This window comes from Scardinius erythrophthalmus (genome assembly GCF_964197995.2).
Source record: "Scardinius erythrophthalmus genome assembly, chromosome: 21".
NCBI classification, from domain to species: Eukaryota; Metazoa; Chordata; class Actinopteri; order Cypriniformes; family Leuciscidae; genus Scardinius; species Scardinius erythrophthalmus.
Genome location: NC_138241.1, coordinates 27,418,010 through 27,434,328, shown reverse-complemented (window position 1 = coordinate 27,434,328; position 16,319 = coordinate 27,418,010). Strand labels below are relative to the sequence as shown.

The following is a 16,319-nucleotide window of genomic DNA, read 5'->3' as shown; positions in this document are numbered from 1 at the left end:
GCACATTTACGCAATAAGATTTAAAAAAAACGTGCTGTATGTATGGAAACAATGTGCAAAAGCATAACAGCACAAAAAAAAATCTTACAACACAATTAAAATATTTAGGACACAAAATTTCACTTGAAAATTCTGTCATCATTTACTCTTGTCGTTCCAAACTTTTTTTTTTTTTTTTAAGAAATGTCTTTTTTTTTTTTTTAAGTGTTTGTTTGTCCATACAATGGAAGTCAGTGGTCACTAAAACTGTTTGGTTAATGAAAGTCATACAGGTTAGGAACGACATGAGTAAATTATGATAGAATTTAAATATTTGGCAGGATTTAAATATTATATATTAAACTATATCCCTTTAACTATGTCTTTTGTGTCGCGGCTGATACTACTAAAAAAAAGTTAGCCTACTGGCCTTTGGACAGTATTAGGAATGACAACAAAATGCATAGAAAGATAATCTGAGCCTCGCTGGTACTTTATCTGTCTAATAATGATGGAAGTGTTAAGTGTTAATGTACACACAGAGTACACTCCCAAGCTTAATTTGCCATAACATTTGTGACCCTGGATCACAAAACCAGTCTCAAGTCACACGGATATATTTGTGGCAATAGCCAACAATACATTGTATGGGTCAAAATGATTGTTTTTTCTTTTATGCCAAAAAACATTAGGATATTAAGTAAAGATCATGTTCCATGAAGATATTTAGTAAATTTCCTTCCATAAATATATAAAATATTTATTTTTGTGAGTGAATGCAGCACAATCGCGAACATAAATGGAAAACTTTAAAGGGGATTTTCTCAATGTTTCGATTTTTATGCACCCTCAGATTCCAGATTTTCAAATAGTTGTATCTCGGCCAAATATTGTCCTGTCCTAGCAAACCATACATCAATGGAAAGCTTATTTATTCAGCTTTCATATGATGTATACATCTCAATTTCATAAAATTGACCCATGTGACTAGTTTTGTGGTCCAGGGTCACATTTGAGGAATATTATATTAAGTCACCAAAATGTGTACATGAATGTTTTTATAAGTAGCAGCATTTCACATACAGTATAGACTGGGGAATATATGACGTTACGAGTGACACAATGGTATTTTGCCACAAATATGCAATGGAAAAAAAGCAATTCTATTGTCTTAGTGGCAAAAAATAGAATTTTTTAAGTGAAAATGTATTTTTTAAATCAAAATATAGCACGGTCGGTAAGAAACATTTAAGGCTGATCCATTTACTCACTTCACCTGGTATTGGCAGGTGTGGCAACAGGTTTATTTTTAATCTAATGTATAGACAATGCATTATACATCAACACATCTCTCGTCACTCTATATCTTGTCACTTTACCATACTCACACCCGACATATCACTTCATTTATTGCACTGTTGATTTCATTCACCTGCGCTACACAATTACTGGAACACACTGGCAATAATCCTTCCTACAGATATGCAAAGAGAGCTCTGTTGACTCTGACTCTCAGACAGAAAGACAAAAGTGAGAGAAACGTGCAACATACTACACAATGATATCTGAGATTAGATATAACATTGATCAACAGATCTACGTTAAAGCACCTCTAAGGTGGAAACAAAAGCACACGTTCTTTACTCAACTGCCAGGTTGAAGAGCATCACGTAAGTGATCAGCATGAATAAAATAAATAGTCTACACTAAAAAAGAGCAGACATAATGCAGGCCAAAGAAAGTAAGACGAGAAGAAAAGAAAAAACACCCACAAAACTCGAGTCAAAGTGTGTTAATTAACAGTGAAGCCTGAAAACTTTTCTCGCACACTGGGTTTGGAATGTAGCTGGAGAAGTGACCGTCTCTGCAGGCCTGCTGTCGTCTGGAGTGTGAAGGCGCTCCGCCTGCGAGAGCTGTGTGAGAGAGAGCGAGCAGGGGGAGAGCGCTCGGCCCCCGCTGTGCTTGAACAGCGGCCTAAAACACCATCCACACCAGCGCTCAGCAGGGGCTCACAAAGGCCTCACAGCCAGCCATTTGTTACTGTGGCTTTCCAGGGGGCCCAGCCACTCACTGGGGTGCGGGGGTGTGGATGGAGTGGGGGGGTCGGGTGTTTGTCGACCAATTAGCATGAGAGAGACCGCCAGAAAGTTACCGTGAGCACTTTAGGGAAAAAGTTGGCTAAGCGAGAGGCCTTCGAGCGAGATACTGTGGACACCAACGAGTTCGAAACTTTATGTATCAAAAGGCAAAGAATATTTAAAGTAGCATGTGGCTAGCAGAGGAACAGAGGAGTTATCATGCATTGATTGCTAAGTACACAAATAATATAATTTGACATGTTCATAGACTGATTTATATGTATTCTAGTACTATCAATTAAATGCCTAATTTAAAATATAAAATAACATGTAGCATGTAACATGTAGATTTAATAAGAAATTGTGAGTGTACCAAGCCAAGTATCAAACATTGCTAAATGTATTAATCTTAGAAATATTCCAGGATCCAGTGTTTCCTGAGCCGTGTTTCAGTGGCGCCAATGAAATTGTATTTCCAGAACTGTGTTCGCTGACTGAACTGAATGTGATAAGATAAAAAAAAAATACTGTGTACCACAAAATAACAAACATACATGAATTAAAATACATGCGAGTAGATTCACAAACAAATTCCACTTTTTAGCTGATTCCTTCAATGATTCCACCGAAGAAAGAAAGTCATACAGGTTTGGAACGACATGAGGGTGAGTTTCATTGACAGAATATATTGACAGAATTTTCATTTTTGAATGAATTATCACTTTAAGGTTTGTGAAACCAATGCTGTATTAATTTGGGGGGGGGGGAAATTATTTTTAATATGCTGATTTGGTACTCGGGTAACATTTCTTATTATTATCACAGTTCAGTTTTATCATCATCAAAATATAGGCCACCAAAAAAGTATTGTTTATATAAGATGTATGTTTGGGTAGGAAAAACTTCTGGATGCATTTTGAACGAATACCTTGATTGTTTCACTTGTGCCAATTAAAATCTGAAATGTCATCCGTCTCAAATGTGTTTGCACGGGCATGAAGAGTTTCGAAGCCAGGTCAGAAATCTCTGACTCACCTCGCACTCTCTCCAGCCACCCTACAATGGCAGGTCAGTGAGTGTTTGCTCACTGCTGGTAATGATGTGAGCAAGGCCTAATGTTCTCCGGTTAGGAGCCATAGCCGGGTTGGTCAGTCTGCCTAGTAGGGAGCAGCGTCGAGCCACGGAAAGTAGTTTCCGTAGCTGGGTGCTGGTGGAGCGCGAGGGCCGAGGGCTGCCTAAGTGGGTACTATTCAAGCTGTTGCCCATTTGATTTGGACTACCACAGACCGCTCGAGCGCAGAGTTTGCAGCACCCTGTGGTGCTCCGTGATCCCACGCCAAAAATGACCAAATGCTACCGTTCCTAAAATGTGCGCAAATTGGAGTCAGCCGTTTGGCTTCATGAGCACTCAACAGTACACAAGGACACTTGCCACTGTTTGTATGTTAATATATGTGAGAGGAAAACTTTCAAAAGTAAAAAAAAGTACAGGTTGCACTGCGGGGTAAGAACGGAAATGGACAGAAGGCGCTAATCTGGCATTTTAACATTCAGCCCGGTTTTGTGATTACAGTTAGACAGTCCTCAAGATGACACTCAGCTCTAATCGGCAATTTAATTTCAATTCAATTTAAAAGAATATTAAATTATGTTCATAAACGTATGCAAAAAAAGTATAGAAATATTTTGCTATGAAGATATTAAAGAAAACTTGGCTGACATGCTAATACAGGAAGTATTGCAACATGTTCACACTCACAAACACACTCAGATGTTTTATAGCATTTATTCAGCTGCATTCGTTCAGTGTCAATCGCACTCCTATTTCCTGTCTCCCACTGACACGCTCGCCCCCATCCCTCCAGGAGCGAATGAAACGGCCCAACCTGAGCCGCCCGTGTCTCGTCTGTGGTACTTGCAGACTCTATATTTACACGACATCCAAACCGCTTCTATTAGCGTGCACGTCAGCCTCTCCATCGCTCGCACCGTATCGCCCCCCCCCACCCTTCATTTACCCCCCCGCTCCCTCCCACCCTTTTTCCTTTAACTAAACTGGCTCTGGCTCCCTCCATCTGGTCCCCTTTCCTTCAGCAGCCCCGCACCTGTTCACACCTCCTCTCCTGTTGGACCGCATTGAACATTTCCTCGGATGCCAGGGCTATTCTGGCACTCGCAACCTCTCTGTCATTCAATCCATCTGTCAGAAGTGAACTTTGTTTACCGCCAGCTTCTGCTTTCTTCTTCAAGAAGCGCAAAACCCCCTCAAGGTCAGAGGCAAAACGAATTGCAGACGCCACCAATTTACAAACAACCCCCTCCCTTTCTATAAGACACCCCTATCAACAAACCAACTAATCACTATAAAAAAAATTTCTTATGTATCTGTAGAGAATCTGTTGTGATTTGAAAACACACACAGAGGAAGCTGAGATGTGTTTACATATGCTGAATAAATATCCATGTTTTCAGAGTAGGTCAAGAAATTAGATTTTAGATGTGTGTTTATGATACTGAACAGGATTTTAATTTCGACAGGAATATAGAAAAAAATATTGGATTTTTGAATAGCTTAAACAAAAACATCTTTGCTTAAAAGGATAGTTCATCAAAAAAAATTAAATAAATGATCCAGAAAATGTAATTCCAAACATATTTGTTTTTCTCATATCACTCTTTCTCATTTGTAACTCTAGAGGAAAAGTTTAGCAGAATCTCCAAGCTGTTCTTTTTTCATAAAAGTGAATGGTGACCAAAGCTGTCAAGAAAGATTTTCAGTGAATAACAATAATGATTGATGACTTTGATAAGAATTTTGAGGGAAATACCCCTTTAAACGATCCTAGTATGAACTAAACATAAGTTTAAAAATATTTAAGAGGCTTCTGTGATGTGAATTCTGGGACAAAATACACAAACTGGACAGAAATTAAAGCATAAAGATGAGGAGGAGGAAGAGAATAAGACAGAGCGCTATCCCTGGGTGAAACAGCCTGTGACAGTGCTGTTGAGGCTCGCGCTCTGAGCAAATGACGCATTTCCACAGCTCGGGCTGACCTGGAGGGGCTTGTGCCAGACCCCCCACCCGTGTCACCTCACACAGGAGGCCCAACTAAATCATGCTGCCTTCATCATCCCTCCATCACACACCAAACACGCTCTCCAAAAGCCCAACGTGCCCACAAAAAGCGCATGGCCGGCAAAAAGCATAACAAACAGCGCTTTTAACCCAACAGGGTGTTGGGCTGCCGGGTCTTAGGGTTGTGCCCATCTCTTCCACTCCTGTTTCATGGCATGTTTTTGTGGGATGACGCCCGCTTTGTGATGGACTCCTTATGCCATCTGGAGAGTAGATGGGGAGAGAGAAAGCCATTATGATATGTGCCTTTATACAGTATCTTTAAGCATGTTAATATAAATTGACAGAAAATGAATTTGGACCTTACAAATGGATTACACAAAAAATTATGCATTGTGGGTAAACTGAGGAAAGACGATTAAACCTTCTCCAAAAGTGAGAAATTCAGATACAGCTCAGCCAATGAGCTAAGCACACTAGAAACATGTGGCACCATTAATCAAAAATCAGCACTCTTGCCCCAGCTACTGCGAATATGGAAGCTATTGGAATAATAATAGATGGAAGTCTATTATTGAAATTGCACTTGTGGTAACAAAAAAAAAAAGTCATGGAGACTTTGAAAAGAAGAACAACCCAGCTTCCAGAAACAGTAAGTAGGGCACTTTCTCTGGGCAGAGTTGGCCCAAGTGAGAACAGTTGCACCCGACAGATTTGCTCCCACTTTGCCTGGGGACTGGCAACATTCTGTCCTGTACCATCATGACACAGAGCTGGGCCACGGCACCGGAGAAGCTCTCAAGACACACGGACATATAGTTTTAGTAGGACTGGGAGTTTCAAGTTGAACATTTACAATGAATTAATTTCTAATCATGAATATGATTAAGGGGTGAAACTTTCTGACTATAACTTCACCGGTAAAAAAATATTTGCTCTGACAAATAGTTTGATTTGCAAATGATGATTTTTCACAGAAGGATAAGATGAAGAATGTATAAAATACACTACCATTCAAAAGTTTGGGTCTTTTATGTTCACCACAGCTGCATTTATTTGATAAAAAAAACCCTGTAAAAACATTAATAATGTGAAATATTGCATGATATATTAATATTACTATATTTAATATTACTGATTTTAATGTATATTATTATTATCAATGTTGGAAAAAAGTTGTGCCGCTTTATATTTTGTGGACAACTGTGATACATTTTTTTCAGGATTCTCTGATACATAGAAAGTAAAAACAAAAAAACATTTGAAATAGAAATCTTTTGTAAAATTATAAAATGTTTTTACTGCCACTTTTGGTCCATTTTTATGCATCCTGTGAAAATTATTTTCTTTAAAAAAAACTCTTTCTGGATCCAATATTTTTCAAAGGTTTAATTTAAGTATTGAGCCATTCACAACACACAATTCATATTCATATTTTCAAAAATGTCCTCAGGCCATGAAATGTAACTAGAGGGACAAATTACAAATTAATTTTGTGGATTGTTAAACTGAAAATATCTCAAGGTCAATATTTTTATAAGGAATGAATGCATATGTTAGCATAATTTATGCTATATTGGGTATTACTATAGTAATGATAATTGATCATTAAATTCTGGAACCACATTGAATTTTCATCACCGCAAATAGCACACACCAAGATAACAGTAACAGAAGTACTGACTTGCCATAGCTGATAAAAAAAATCAGTGAAACATTTTTACTAATTATGAAAAATTCTTTAATTTAGCAACTTTACAAATCACTGTCATTGTAACTGTCAATGCTCATCTTTTAATGGACAGTATGTGCCATGTTTGAACATATTTTCCCCTCTGTGCAAATTGCACAATGTTTCAAACATATGCATTCTGTTGGCAAACACTACTAGCTATAGCTGCAGTATTCAAAACTAGAGTGTGTGTTCTCTTGTGTGTACACTACATTGTCCTCTTAGGGGCCTGTAAATAAATGACACATATGTAATTGCCTTGAACTTGGTTACACTGTTAAATAATGGAGCAAACTGCTGGCAATGAGTTGAGGGTTTGCTTGGTTGAGGGGCATAGCCTCTGGCATTGCATCTGGTCTTATAGGCCAGTGGAGAAACATAATGCATGGACAAGAAGAAGGGGAGGGGAGAAATCACTGCTGATCGATGCAAATATGACACAAACTCACTGAGTTTGGTATCCATATTCTATTATTCTACATGCTCTTCAATAATTTCTGTCGTACTTTATTCCTCTGTTCTGGAGTGAATCTTCAATTTTTTACTTACTGGCTTGTGCAATAAATTATGATATGATTTTCACTGAGAGATTCATTAATTTGTTCATAAAATATGTTAAATTAATGTGGAAAAAAAATGGATAAGTAATTTTGTTTTCCAATTCCAAAGAAGATGAGGTTTTAAGTATGAGAGAAACATACAATAGAGCCAAATTTCAATCATAAACGTGCACTTAAAAGTATCACTTGATATCTGACGGACCAACTTCTGGACCAATTAAGCTTGCTACATGGCTATACCGCGTGACCCAAGTTAACTAAGTCTAACAACACTGCAATGTTGTCTCTAAGATGCTGAGAATAACAAAAGACAAAAGCCCTCTTCTTGCCCTCTGCCGTGTGAAGTGGAGGAGGAGCCGGAGGCCAGCAGCCCTGCCGGCGAGGCGTGAAGACGTGGCAAGGTCTCATCCCAGGCCAACGGGCACACCACTGTCAACATCATGACACTCACTGGGCGGCTCGCCGGCACTCTCCCGCATGGCCGGCAGCGGTCCCAGCTGCCCCATCCGTTACTGTCTGATTAGTTCTGCTAAGCAGCCCCTCCCCTCCATGCCCCATCGCCATCTGCTCCCCCAACAAGATGGCTGCCGCCCAGCACCGTGCACACCGCCCCGCTACCTGCCAGTGCCCGTGCCCGCACTCACCCCAAAGCGCTAACACGGCTTCTCTTGGCTGGCGGCGGCCCCCATTTCGTTTGCTACTACTTCTGACAAGGGGCGGCGGGCTACGCTCTTTTATTTGCTGTCGGATGGTACATGCGCTTCCCGCCGACTTGGTTTGCAGCAGTTTGGTGGCACGGCAGACTTTGCTCACCGCGGCAGCCTCCCTCTGGCATGGGGCTGCATCTGCTCCCTCTTTTATTCATTTTCCGATTCTCCACCTTTCAGGGGATTGTCATCCTCCACGCGCTCACACACGGCCGAGGGAAAGCAGAGAGGCGTGCAAAGTTTAATGGAATTCTGGGGGTGGGATGAACAACTTTTTTAATGCCAACACTGCAGTTGGTCTCACGGTTCTTGTTGCCTAGTTTGCACAAGAACTTAGTGAGAGGACGAGTCAATGACACACCCCAACAACCAGAGTTCTGGGTCAATGACATACAAGACTGTCGTGTCCATGACCAAAAAAAATACAAATCTAGTTTACAACACATGCCAATTTCTTAGAAATATACTCCTTTTTTTAACTGATGTTGGTTTCATGTGGTATAAAAAAAAGTTTCTGCCATTTTCAAGAAAAGTTTAAATTCAATAAAAATGTGGTGTAATCAAGTTAAAACTCAAAATGTCCTTACATCTTCAAAACATGTGAGTGTACTCATTTTAAGTTATATTTTAAGTTTTTAATGTTTTAAGGTTTTGTCTTATAAACATAATGAATTATTATTAATTCAAAACAATATTACATTTTTGGGGATTCACACGTGACACTTTACAACCTTAATTAACCTTGCCCTATAAAAAGGGTCAATTATCTGATATTTTAAGATGTCAGGAATGTCTTTTTTCTTCATTATGATTTAAGGACAATTGTATAACCCTTAAATTTTTAACATTATGCCCTTCAAAAAATATCCTTTTTTTTTTTTGCACTTTTAAATGTTTTTTTAACAAATTAACAGGACAAGAAAAACATCATGTCATTGAACAACTTACAAAATAAAAGTAAAAAGAAACAAAACAAAAGTCTGGGTATGTCCAGTCTTCCTCTGTGCTAACATGTTTAACATGTTCAGCAAAAGCACAGATGTCAATATAAGCCAGATTCCCTCATAGCTCACAATGAGGCCTTATTGACGTGGACAATCAAGCACCATCAAGTCTTTTGCTCAAATAATTCCACTTCACATACAAAGATAATCCAAAGAGAGACAAGACTGATCATTTCATATCCCCAAAAACTTCTAGCAGGCTTTTTTCTTATAATTCTCTCACAACAGCGCCGATTAACCAATCACTAGCCAATATGGTGGATGTAGCTTTGAGTATGAGGGTTTACTGTGCGCAGAGGGCCAGGTTCTCTGCTAAGCTCTCGACAGAGAAGTTGTGAATATTTCCTACTTTCAGATCCATACTTATGCCTGAAGGTTCTCCTTTACAAACCGCAACATGGTTCTCGTTGGATCAAAACTTCAAGCCCTGCTGCCAGCATCACCGCTTGCTAGCAAAATTGTGAGTTGCTGAAGAAGAGAGGGAATTTGGAACAAAGTGAGCCCCTGTGTCCTGTTCCAAACCACAGTGAACTCCAGCAAACACAGAAAAGCAAAGGGGAAAATCTGTTGCGGCTGGTAAGCGGCATGGCAAAACAAGACAACTTTTTTTTTTATACCGTCGCACATTTTTCTCTCTTTATTTTCACACCCTATGGGGTCTGCCGAATGTTGGGAGGTGGGAGGGTGGGTGCACGAGAAAGAAGGAGTGGGGGAGGGATGACAAAAAGGCACGAGCGCACAAAAGCAAACAAACAAACCGAATAAAGCCTGGGCTCAAAGCCGTCAGAAGGCAGAGAACAGAGCGGCAGGATTATGATAGATCCTCTGCTGCCCAGCGCACAGCTGGCTGATGATCCAATACTGGAGCCGTCGGCCCTCCCCAGCATGTGCACGGGGGGCCTGGGGGCCAGAACGAGAGAAAAAACTGAAAAAACCAAAAGACAACTGCTTTGCCCATCCTTTTGGTGGGAGCTGTGATCATCCAAGCTGTGAGATGAGAACGGGAAAAGTCAAAGTCTGGCTTCAGAGGTCCTGATTGTATGAGCACCCACCTAAGGGGAAGTGACACAGAGAGGGTCCCCACATGACCGCCCCCTGGGCTGCTCAGTCACAGGGACCCCTGCAGGTCGGTACATGTGCATTTATGTACGTGCAAAGGTGGTGTAGGAGAGTAAAGACAAAAGAGAGATGGGGAAAAAGAGGGATTAGCCTCAAGGAAGAGAGAAAGAATGCACAGATGTCTGCTGCATCTGTGCACTACGCCTGGCCCAAAGAACCTGCCCTGGCAGTCCACATCCACACCATGCATACAGTGGCTAAAAGACTCTCTGCTGCCAAAAGCAGGGCCTGTCAGCAGCTTAACCACTCTGATCTTCAGCAGGCCATTTTGTTGTCTCATCTAGAAGAAGCAGAGAGCGTTTAAAGGCCAGCATCCTGGCCAAGGTTTTTTTTAATGTTAATTCTGCCTCATTTATTCACTGCAAAATCTTACATTTCAATAATGCTCTGATCAAAAAACTGAATTATGGACTGGACCCCTTGAAAGTGATCTGCTGTAATATATTCACAAAAGTTTTCTTCAATGATTTAACAACAAAAAGTTGTCAAGAGACAATGAAATCTCTATTTATAATCAAAATATATATCTAGATAAGCATCTTAATACTCATCTGTTCATCTATGTCCACGATGCAGTCAATAAAAAAAATTAAAAAAATCTAGTTCACAGTGCTTCTCAAGTGTGAATGAATTTTTTTCTGTCTTGAATGAATGAATGAGGCATTTATAGAGCTTTCATATGTACTACTGTAAACCCAAAGCTGTTTATAATCATATCTTTACAATTATTATTCATTCAAAAAAACTAAGAAAAAAAATTAAATCGTTTTTTTTTTTTTTTGTGAATTTCTTGTCACATGACAGCAAATGACTTTCTACTTGTTGGTTACACCCAAGGAAGTCTATTTAATTTTTTTTTGGACTGATTTAAAGAACAATTCTCCAACATACTATTAATATTGTAAATTAGTGAAAATTGTTTTGCTATGACTCTTGCTATGATTCCTTAATAGAAATAATAATACAAAATTATGCAGAAGAATTTCAAAATGTCAAAGAATTTCAGACTTTTTGGATAACTGTGACCACGGGGCAGATTTAGCTTGACATTTTTTAAATTATGTCCAACATATCAAAAAGAAATTTAATTCAGAAACTGAAAACATCATCACAGAGGAGGTGTACCGAGGTTATTGTTTGGATAAATTGCCCTTTCTGTTTTCTGAATGAATTCATAGATCAAGACACAAAAATTGCATAGCGCAGACTAAACTAATGCAGTGTCAAAATAAATATACATTAAAAAGGTGTACTGAACTAACAATGCAGGACTACATTCATCTGCTGTGTAATAACGTCAAATGCAAGAGTTTATCTAGACCTGCTGTTGCAAATAATCTTTACTCCATAAAAACCATCTGGATCGTTTTCATGCACAGTGGTACTTTTCCAAATGTAAACAAATGACTCAAATTATTCTCTAATATTTCTGCAACAGCATGAATCTTTATGGTAATTTATAAACAATACATGACCGAGTCTTAATACTTAAGTATTGAATTCCCTTGTGAACAGATGCTGTCCCTCCTCTGCAGCTGTGCAGCTCTGTGGCAGATGCTGTAAAATCTCCACTTCCTCAAGAGGAATGGAGACCCTAGTGCCATTCAAACCCACTGAGGCTTCAGCTCTACCTACGCTTAAAGCTGGGGTAGGACACATCCACAAAAACATAGAAATGGATGGATTCATTGTGGGCCATCATTCAATGGGTATACATATATATGGTGTAATTTACATATGCCAGTCAAGTAGTCTCTGCCCTGTACTGTTGTCCATCCTCTAGTCTTGTACTAGTGATTGCAGTAGTGCGGTCACTGAGCAGTTAGTATGTGACACATCATGCCAGTACACAATCAACAGAGAGAAATAATGATAATGATAATACAGAACAAATAAAGGCTCAATGTATAAGTTGAAAATAAGTTGAAAATGTAATTTACGTCATGCTCTAACTGAAGTTGAATACTATAAATCTCAGGCTTTACAAATAAACAAATAAAATTACTAAATATGGCGGCACCACAAAGTATTTGGACACTTAAGTGACAAATTAAATGAATGTACATTATATTACAAAATATATTAAACCAACTGTCAATCTAGAAACACAAACACACTTTGCAAGCAAAACATTTCACAAAAATAAGTCTTTCGATACACTGTTCAAAATGAAGTATTTGTATCTTATGTAATTGTAAAATTGTCACTATGATCATATTCATAGTTAATGTGATTAACAACAACAATAGTTACTCTGACTGGACACCTTTGTAAACTTGAGGGGAACTGACTTTATACATCCACTAAAATCATCTTATCGACAATAGTTGATTTAAAGTAACTGCAAAAAATAGCTAAAAAGTTAGTTCTGAGAAAAGCATGATTTGTTTGCAGATGACACGTTCTTTGAAATTTTGGATCTCATGTAATAACATACACGTGTTTTTTTGAGTGACTTAAGTGTCCAAATTCTTTTTGGGGCCACTAAATATACATAGCAATTAAAAAACAAATTAAAGATACAGAACGTTCCTTTGGGCTTTGCTGACAGTAACTAATTTTTAGTAACAAACTGTAAACTGTTAAATTGCATCTAACGGCAATGTAACTCACTGTCTTTCTGTGGCAAAAACTTTCTCTGTCATATATAATAATAAGGGTGGGAGGTATTAAATGTGATCTATTCTTCCTAATCTGGAGCTATAATCTATTTGCTTTCTAATAAACTGGGATTAGTTGAACAAATGTTACTGAAAAACACTGTTTATTCGCTTATCACCTGCTCTAGTACGATTTTCATCAAAGTTTGAGGAGAAATTTGCGAGATGCAAAGTCCAAAGAATGATCAAATGAAGAAAAGCATTCAACACAAAAGGTGGCGTTGATTCATAAGACAACATCTTTGCTGTAATATCTTCTGATAAAAAAAAAAAAATGGTGATAGCTCCACTTGGAGGGTCTGCTTTTGATTTAATTAAATGGTGTGAATTTAATTTAACAACCAAAATACATTTATGTTTAACGCCAGCTCATTATCATGGATACGAATACGAGTGAAATGTGCACATATGTGGAAAATTTATAAATGCATGAGAGGCCGCATATGCACTACTCCATACTGAACAACACAAATAACGTCAGATTAATAATAAAGTTCTTAGGAGAAACCCTGCCAGAAGTTTTAACTTATTTCAGCTTTACTCCCTACTAAACTGAGTGATGTTATGGAGAGAGACAGTATGTGCCCCTCTCTCCGGCCCCATTCTCCTGGTGCGTGGTGGACTGTGGCGGTGGCAGCCGGTGGCTAGTGGCGATTTAATAAAGTGCGGGTGCCCCCCTGCCGGCGTGCTGGCACTGCATTGGGGCCAGTGGACAGGCGCAGTGTTGTGGCATGTAATAGGATTAAGGGGGTTACCTGGTGAGGTGCAGTTGGCGCTGGGCGCGGCTAAGCCCCTCAGCCAGGCCGGCTGCCTCCGCCCGGGCTCGGCCCTCTGCCCTTTGGGCCTCCTCCAAACGCTGCCGGTAACCGCTCAGCTCCACACCCAACTTCTGTACTTCCTGAAGCCCGTGAGAGGAGAGAGAGCGAGACCAAGCCATTATTCATGTTGGCATTAAAACAATTCCTTACTGTTCATCAAAACCTTTTTTTGTAACTTTTTGTACATATGAAGTAAATACAATTTTCTACCAGTAACACTGTGAATTGCAAAATTGTTGATAAAAAAAAAATGGTAGACTCTCTCCCGTATGACAGATAAAAGTTTCTCTTACCTGCTCAACCAGTTCTAGTTGGCGGCCCAGTTTAGAGCTGATGTCCCTCACCTCTCTCTCTGCCTCCTCTTTCTTCAGCTGAGCTTGGCTCAACAGAAAACGCAGCTCCGCACATACCTGACAAGCATACATTTGGCTTAATGCAAAATCCAAGGTCAGTTTCAATACTCCTGTCCACTGTTCAGGAGAAAACAGTTAATTTACACATTCTTTACTGATTCATTGAGGAGATGTTTGCTGCATCTTTCTGTCAGCTCCATAAACTTATACTAAAGCTTTTGCTGCATCAATTTCATTAGCTTTGCTAATAATAAAGTTCTACTGCCATCTAGTGCCTAGACATTTTCCATACAAAGATGACTTAACCAACTAACCTATAAGATAAAATTTGCCATTAAAATAAATGTTGAACCTAAAAGCAAAATTGACACCATTTGCTTTCTTAATGCACATTCCTGATCTTATTCTAAAGAACAAAAAGTCCTGTCCTAAACATTTTTATTGGTGCTCAAACATACATAACATTATGTAACTGAAATTGCAAACAATAATTCACTTTAACTTTAATAAAACTGGTGAATTACTCAACAACGAATGTGCAAATTGAGCGCTTGAAAACAAAATCAACTAGATAGTGTTTACTCCACGCTCATGTCCAAAGGCGTATACTTTGAAAGGCTTGCACACTCAACTGTACACAAATATATCCGGGTCTTTGGACTCCCTAAACAACATTATCACCACCAAATCATGTCAAGTTTTACAGTGGGATGTACCTTGCTGCTGTCCATTTCCTGTGCAGTGAGCTTCTTATAAGCTTCCTCCAGCTGGCCATTGAGTGAGTTCCGGTCTCTCTCTCCCCTCTCCAGCAGACCCTCCAATTCAGCCACTCTCTGAGACAGACTGGCCACCTTACAGTTGGGAACAATACAATTATATTTGCTATATTAGTGATATTAACTGATTAGTGACATTAGTTATATTATAATATAGTGGTTTTATATAAAATACAAGAGTGGCTTGAATGTCTAAAGATTTTGGGACCACTGTATAGGACTATTTATACACTTAAATTGAGTATGTATAGTGCAGCCCAAAGGACAGAGACCACACAACATTTTTTTTTCCATTGATATATTTAAACCTAAAAATAACAGAAAAAACAGAAGTGTTAAGAATGTAAAATTTGTCAAACAAAGAAACAATTATAAGGCACTAGCATGAATACGATTTTTTTTACATCCTGCACTATTTCTAGATCTCTAATCAAATAAGTTAATTAGTGACATTGATCATGTGACTTTTTGTGCAGATGGCCACATAATTGAAGCTCAAGATGCTCTGGATCATCTCAAATCATTCTAGAGAAAATGATCATCTGGTTTTACTTCTGGAGATGCCACTGAGGTGCTGCGGTCATTAGGGCACAAACCAAATAATACAACATTCTGAAATCAAATTTACAATTAAACTTTTCATTCAAATTGTTATGTAATTACTATAATTTGTAATGTAATAATGTACTGAATTAGAAAAAAAAAGCAGGATTGTACTCCTTATTTGTAAGTCACTTTGGAATTGTCTTTCAAATTAATAAAAAATAAATATAAGAATGCAAAACAGTGGTCTTATTAGTAGTCTCAGATTTATAGACCTCACTACAACAAGAAATAAACCATATTTTGAAACATTAAGGTTTTCTCTTTAGTTTGGTTTAAACCTGAAGCTTTAATTCAGTTCTCATATTTAGTAAACAATAGTGCAGAATACAGTGGCGCAGAGATGACATCAAAACCAGGAAGACTAATGTGCCACTGGTTCCCTCGAGATTTTCCTGTGTAAAAGTAAAATAAGATTTGTGGTAAACATAACTTGACGATATTTGGATGTTTTTCTCTGCAACGTAAATTACACACAACCATATCGAAAACACAGATTTTGAAGCTGTTATGTTGATTTAAAAAAACATATGTTTATAATAACTAGATAAGAGTGTTTGGGGTGTGAGTGTGTGCAGTTTATCTTGCAGAACAAAACATTCAAGTATCGTCAAGTTATATTTACTACAGACCTTATTATTATACTATTTATAACCCCATTATAAAACCCATAAGGAAAATCTTGTGGAAACCAGTGCCGAATAAGTCTTCCAGGTTCTGACGTCATCCCTCCTATTTTTTTTTTATCTGAAGTCATCCGTCAAAATTGTAGTTGTGTGCCACAATTAAAATGACACTAGGGGGCAGCATAAACTAGCTTTGTCAAACCATCCAGTCTTTTTGAACAAAGA

General features: G+C 38.6%; 1 protein-coding gene across 1 annotated transcript in view; it reads right to left on the bottom strand.

The window, feature by feature from the left end:
- Positions 1–16,319, bottom strand: part of sdccag8 (SHH signaling and ciliogenesis regulator sdccag8) — a 39,716-nt gene that overhangs the window by 18,760 nt on the left and 4,637 nt on the right. The window contains exons 11-16 of the mRNA XM_081351619.1: positions 14,806–14,940; positions 14,030–14,146; positions 13,674–13,816; positions 9,898–10,039; positions 4,173–4,396; positions 1,810–1,953 (exon numbers count right to left, since the gene is read on the bottom strand). Coding sequence (XP_081207745.1) covers positions 1,810–1,953; positions 4,173–4,396; positions 9,898–10,039; positions 13,674–13,816; positions 14,030–14,146; positions 14,806–14,940 — 905 coding nt within the window. The remainder of the gene's footprint in view (positions 1–1,809; positions 1,954–4,172; positions 4,397–9,897; positions 10,040–13,673; positions 13,817–14,029; positions 14,147–14,805; positions 14,941–16,319) is intronic.